Genomic DNA, 7,007 nt, shown 5'->3' on the forward strand with positions numbered 1-7,007 from the left:
GAGACGGAATGAATATTTTTAATAAGGTGCAAATCATGGAGTATTTCCGGGGAAAACAGCAGAGAAGAAAACAGAGCTGAGACAGACCCAACACAGCAGACGCTATCAATGACATGTGAGTACTTTATTCTTTACACATTTAATAGCACTCTCCTTAGTTTGTAAGGTATGTAAACAATTTGGAAAGAAACATGAAGGAGACAGTCTTTGTTTTTAGTGGGCCAGATTAAATTATACGACGAGCAGGATCTGGGTCTGGAGTCTTGAGTTTCGCACTTGTATGTCAGAGCTCAAGCGTGACAAAAGATAAATGAGCTTTTAAAAAAGAAAAAAACAAAACGTATTCACAAAGGAATGAAAGTACAGAATCAAACATCTGCTTACTTGTGAACTATCAGTGAGAAATTTAATCAATGATCAATTGTTTAATTTGTGATATTCTTCCAGGGTTTAGTCATGTGACATTTGGTAGGCTCCCCAACTTGTCTCCATGGCCGGCAGCGCTCCGTACACGCCCCTCACACTCATTAAGCCGTGACCCGTCCCAACCCGAAATAACTTCCATTCTGGACTGGCTGAGCCCCAGCATACCGTCCACATTGCATCCGCTGTTGGAAGGCAGCAAGTGTGTGAGGACGACGAAGAAGATGGGTGTTAGGATCTGAGAGCAAGACAATACAGTCACATTTTGCTCTTGAGGATTTTATTTTGGATTGCAATAATCACCTGGAAGAACTTTTTACTACAAGAAGCCGGCGAGGGCCTGACTACTGTAAGAGTACGTATGATCTCTCAGCCAATTGCAGACATTTTTCATTCTACACACACTGGTCACAAGGCCTCAAGAAGCGTGGGGAAGTCAGCAGAGAAAACGGGGCACGAGCCGTCACGACGACAATGCCCGCTGATAGATTTCACTTCATGAAGAGCCAGACACCAAGGACGGAAAAGGTTTCAACATTTGCTTCAGACTAAATTTGTATTCACTTCCACCGCCCAGTGATGGATTCACAAAGCGGCCCATACTTGAACATGAGGGCGCTCCTCTCACCTCTGGGCGCTGCCCGCCTTTGTCAGCTGGCAATGGGCTGTGCCGCGATCGCCATGGTGATCCACACCGCGGGGTACAGCGGTTCCCACGGCGTGTTCTGCATGGCCGTGTGGTGCTTCTGCTTTGCCATGTCAGTGGTGGTCTTCTTCTTGGATGCCACGCGTCTCTACAGCTGTCTGCCGGTTTCCTGGGACAATCTCACCGTCACGTGTGCAGCCTTTGCCACGCTCGTGTAAGTCACCTCAACATTGCAATACTTGAAAACATGACCATCGGGCCAAACAGACTTTATTTATCTAACTCAAGCAACATATTTCGATACATCTTTCTACTGTATCTCTAATTGATGTGAACAAAAGTCCTTCTCAAATATATAAAACACGTTTAAAGGCTCAAGATAAATAGTGCTGACAAATGTTATGAATTGTCAAATACTGTATTTTTTTAAAAGACTGGGCAAACCGGTTTTCTACCTTTATTTAATAGTTAATGACTACTGTTGGGCACAAGTAATAAACTCCACTGTGCTTGTCTTTCAAGAGGAATTGAAATAACTGTATGTTTGTGTGCCAGAAACATCCCAGTCCAATTTATTCTGTTTATTTTATAAAATGTTGTCAACGACTGCATTGCCTGAAACCCAAAAAGGCGATTCCCATGTCAGAAACTGCTGATTGCAGCCAGTAAATTTGAAGTTCGTTATAAAAATATATATATATATATATCAACATCAGTATTTGCTTGGGGCCAAAGAATATGTTATGGCTCTCAAAAAATTGGCTTTGGCTTTAGGGAAAGAAGCTGCTTGAGGCAAAACGTCGACTTTTTGCAGATCTGTTGCCACTAGGAGTTATAAAAAACAATTTCTGAAAAATCGCGGCCCCGTGTTTCAGTGGTTAGCGCGTCGAAGTCACAGTGCAGAGGTTGTGGGTTCGATCCTTCCTGTGTGGGGTTTGCATGTTCTCCTTGGGCCTGCGTGGGTTTTCTCCAGGTACTTCGGTTTCCTCCCACATTCCAAAAACATGCAAAGCGGGCTGATTGAACACTCTAAATTGTCCCTAGGTGTGAGTGTGAGCATAGATAGTTGTTTGTCTCTGTGTGCCCTGTGATTGGCTGGCAACCGGTTCAGGGTGTCCCCCGCCTACTGCCCAAAGAGAGCTGGGATAGGCTCCAGCACCCCCTGGGACCCTTGTGAGGATAAAGCGGATCAGAATACGGATGGATGGATGAAAAAAGTCACTTGTTTAACACAAGCATAAAATGAATCTACGTGGAATGTGGGAGGAAGCCGGAGTAAAAGCCACCAAAGCATGGGTAAAACATGAAAATTTCACTCAGGAAGACTGCACAAGTTTAAAACTCTTAGCTGTGAGGGAGCTTTGCAAACCACGCACACACTCTGCTGCCCCAATGCAAATTCATCCTTCCATGGATCCATTTCCTAATCCACTTCTCATCACAAGGGTGGCAGGCGTGCTGGAGCCTATCCCAGCTGTCAGGCGCGGGACACCCTGAATTGTTAGCATAGTAACCTAACTGTCCACATCAGTTTTTAACTCATTGTTCACAATGTCAATTAAAAAAAAATACAAAGGTAGTTGCAAAAAAATATTTTCACTGTTAGTGTGGTTTTAGTTAGTTGACATTTTAATCATTCATGGTTGAATCAACGCATCTGAACTTCAGTTGTGTGGCAGTTATGTGGTTAGGCTGGCAAAAAAGGAAAGCTCTGTAATGAATCAAACCTTTAGTAGTAGTTATAGTCATTAGAATTTCAGGAGTAGAATTTTGGATTTGGGACCTCCACCCACCTTTTCGTACAAAAAAATAAAAATAAAAAAGGTATGCAAAGCAGGCCCTGAATGACCCACATAAAACCCACTTTTTAAAGTGCTTTGCATCTGCTGTCATTCTCTTACGTACACGGTTCTCCAAATAAAAGGGTGCTTCTTGCTGCGTATACGTGATTCTCAGTTGAGTTTATTGTAAAAGTAATACATTAAAAAAAAAGACATATTTCAACATCAAAGGCGGCCCGGTAGTCCAGTGGTTAGCACGTCGGCTTCACAGTGCAGAGGTACCGGGTTCGATTCCAGCTCCGGCCTCCCTGTGTGGAGTTTGCATGTTCTCCCCGGGTCTGCGTGGGTTTTCTCCGGGTGCTCCGGTTTCCTCCCACATTCCAAAAATATGCATGGCAGGCTGATTGAACACTCTAAATTGTCCCTAGGTGTGAGTGTGAGTGCGAATGGTTGTTCGTCTCTGTGTGCCCTGCGATTGGCTGGCAACCGATTCAGGGTGTCCCCCGCCTACTGCCCGGAGACAGCTGGGATAGGCTCCAGCACCCCCCGCGACCCTAGTGAGGATCAAGCGGTTAGGAAGATGAATGAATGAATGAATTTCAACATCAACATGTTCAACCAAGTCATACGAATGTGCAAGTCTGCCTGCTTTATGCTAACGTACACTGCACAGTACTGTAATGTAGCGCACATCCGCTATACAGCACATCCATATCCCCTCATGTGTTTACTTGCAGGTATGTGACGGCCTCGGTGGTCTACCCCCTCTTCTTCGTCCGGTCCGAGTGTCCTTACGCCGGCTGTGACGTCCGCAATTTCCGCATCGCGGTCACCGTCTGCTCCATCCTCGGGACTCTGGCCTACGGGGCCGAGGTGGCCCTGTGCCGAGCCAGACCGGGCCAAGCCGTGGCGGGTTACATGGCAACGGTCTCCGGCCTCCTCAAAGTGGTCCAAGGCTTTGTGGCCTGCGTCATCTTTGGCGCCCTGGCTAACGGGAGCCAGTATTACCTCTACGCCGCCACAATCTATTGCGTGGTCGTCTACGCTTTCTGCTTTACTCTGACTGCGTTGGTGGTCATCATGTCGGTGTGCGGGCGCACCAAGACGGTGCGCTGCATGCCCTTTGATCGTTTCGTGGTGGTGTGCACCCTGCTGGAGGTGCTGCTCTACCTGAGCGCATCAGTGGTTTGGCCCGTGTTCTGCTTCGACACCAAATACGGTTCACCCTGGCGACCGTCCTCATGTCCTCAAGGGAAGTGCCCATGGGACAGCAAAGTGGTGGTGGCCGTTTTCTCCTTTGTCAACTTGGCGCTCTATGTGGCGGACCTCGTCTACTCGCAGAGGATACGATTTGTCACTTCACATTTGGCCAACGCCCCACGTCGGCCGTAACACTTGGGCAGTCGGGAGGTGGTTCGTAGCTTTTTAAAAAAATCTTTTTGCAGAGCAATTTCCTTGTTAAAAACATTTTTGTTGTACAACTATGGTCATTTACAGAAAAAGCAAATATTTGAAATGGCAACACAAATTTTTTGAAACTATTACTGTTATTCGGGATTGTCGCCAAGGAGTTTGGCCCTTCAAATGGCGCAAATTTAACCATCTCCTTTTTTTAGGTCCCCTGTCTGTCATGAGCTCTTAAAATTGTCATCATCAAGCTCAGACACAGAAAGCTCTAAAGCAGAGGTCCCCAACCATCGGCGCGCGGATCGGTACAGCAGAATTTCACTGTTTGAAATGAATGGAGAAAAAAAAATCAATGTGAGTAAAATGTTTAAATTATTGTCTTTGTTGTCAGTACCAGTGCTTTAAAACTGGCTCTTTAAAAGCAATGAAAAAAATGGTTTGCCGGTCCACAAGCAGCATGTACTTGTCTCAACTGGTCCGTGTCCGTGACACAAAATCGGTTGGGGTCCACTGCTCTAAAGGGCACTAAAGTATTCCCCAACTCCCGAGGAACCTCCAAAGCAGGAACATATACCTTGCGTCACATCATGAACCAACTTCTAGGACAATGACAAGTGTCCAAAAGACTTTCAGTCTGATATGCCAGGAATCGGTCAGCATGGTGTTTCATTACATCAAGTGACATTTACCAGATTCTGTCCTGGCAGGCATATCACAAGGATCATTTTGATAAGACTGAGAGTGAAACTTTTCAAAATGCGGAAAAGAAAAATCTTCAGTTTTTCACAAGATTGTTGTCAAGTTCAGTATGGATGCTCTCCGGAATGTGAACTCGGAATGTAATCAACACATGTGCTTGACCACACCCCCAAAAAAGTGGCAGCTTGGTCCTTTGTACTGACCCCTCCTACCCTCTGAGGGGATTAGGCTGACTAGACAGCCTCACCCAAGTGACCAGTTGCTATGTGCCACATGCGTCACCTCAGTCTTGAATGGGGCACTCATGTGGCCTAATGCTTACTTTACTTTTGCATCCCTTGCAAAATAATGCATACAAGTGTGGAATATAAATAGGAGATCTGCCAGTGGCATCCGTGGTATGGCTGTATTTTGAAAAGCTAACGCTAGGTGAAAATTATGTTACTGAAAATAAACACACATGGCTTTCTGCACTTGTGAAGTATCCATCCATCCATTTTCCGATCCGCTTATCCTCACAAGGGTTACGGGGCATGCTGGAACCTATCCCAGCTGTCTTCAGGCAGTAGGCGAGGGACACCCTGAACCGTTTGCCAGCCAATCTCAGGGCACACCAGGACGAACAAACATCCACGCTCACACTCACACCTATGAACAATTTAGAGTGTTCCATTAACTTGCCACGCATATTTTTGGAATGTGGGAGGAAACCAGAGTACCTGGAGAAAACCCACTTTGGCCCGGGGAGAACACGCAAATTCCACAAAGGAAGGCCAGAGCCGGAATCGAACACTGGACCTCTGCACTGTGAGGCTGACATGCTAACCAGTCGCCCACCAGTCCACCGACTTGTGAAGCAGTTCGGCAAAAAAAAAAAAAAAAAAGCTGCTATATTTGACCTTGCCCCATAAAACGGCGGAGTTTAAGCACACAGCATTCATGATTGCACAATTTCAATATAGTGAATGTGACACATGGTTTGCACAGGTTTCAAAAGTACATATGACCACGGACGCACAACAAAAGCACTATGTGATAAACCGGTTGAATTATTTTGTTGAGAGGTTGTGTGGTTGGGATTCACATCAAACGTTCCATCTCCAATTGAGCGGGATCAGCACACACAGTTGTGGTGAGAGGTTTACATACATTCAATGCCGTCCGTGCATGTCATATTTTGGACTTTCAGCATTTCATTTCAACCTTTTTTCCCCAGTCCAATGGTACAGTACATCTTCAATGAAGTGAGTGCACAATTTTGAATCCTTTTTAAAATATTTTATTTATTTATTTTTTGTCTAATTCACACAGAGACAAAATTACCGTTATGCACGCCAGAGGGGGTGAATACCCTCCCATTAATAATTGATTCATATTCAACCAATTGTCTGAGCAGAGGGTTTAGAGTTCATTTAAATTGATAGGTTCCCTTGCACAAATCTGACCTTTCAGCGTAATCCACACACTGTGTGATCAATAGGGTTGAGGTCAGGTCTTTGAGAAGGCGACGCCAGAAAATGAAAGTTAGTCTAGTCTGCTTTGTCCGTTCCAAAACGAGTTTGAATGTGTGCTTGGGATCACCATCCTATTGGACCCAGTTGTATCCAATTTTATGTGAAGAATTTGGAGATAGTCCTCCTTCCTCATGATTCCATCCACTTTGTACAATGGACCAAATACCACTTGCAGCAAAAAATGTGAGTCAGTTAGTACATTATTACTCTTACCTTTAAAGCCTTCTCCCAACATATTGTCACCGTGACTAAGTAGCTCATTCTTCTCAATCTCATCATCTGAGCACAAGGGTACTTCATGCCCATGATGAATGTAAAGTTCTACCCCGTATCCTTGTGCTGTCTCAGGGCCAACTGGCTGCTTTGTCTATCGAAATCTAACTCCGATTTGAGAAAGCTCCATCGTGTGTTGTACACTTATCAACAGCACCATTGTTTTGTCAACTACAAACACAAATAGTGTGCATATTATTCAGGGAGTAATTGCAAAAATAATCATTGTTTTTAATTATTTATTTTTTCCAATTACGAAGATTT

At 44.9% G+C, this 7,007-nt stretch overlaps 2 protein-coding genes across 2 annotated transcripts in view; both read left to right on the forward strand.

The window, feature by feature from the left end:
- The window catches only part of pycr1b (pyrroline-5-carboxylate reductase 1b), an 83,407-nt gene that overhangs the window by 59,929 nt on the left and 16,471 nt on the right, over positions 1-7,007 (forward strand). The gene's annotated exons all lie outside the window — the stretch shown is intronic.
- Positions 58-5,408, forward strand: LOC127612623 (myeloid-associated differentiation marker-like protein 2). Its single transcript, XM_052083359.1, has 2 exons — positions 58-1,283; positions 3,588-5,408. Exons 1-2 carry the CDS (start codon positions 1,003-1,005, stop codon positions 4,240-4,242), a joined length of 936 nt encoding a protein of 311 aa, XP_051939319.1. The 5' UTR covers positions 58-1,002; the 3' UTR covers positions 4,243-5,408.

Source organism: Hippocampus zosterae, chromosome 13 (assembly GCF_025434085.1).
Source record: "Hippocampus zosterae strain Florida chromosome 13, ASM2543408v3, whole genome shotgun sequence".
NCBI lineage: Eukaryota > Metazoa > Chordata > Actinopteri > Syngnathiformes > Syngnathidae > Hippocampus > Hippocampus zosterae.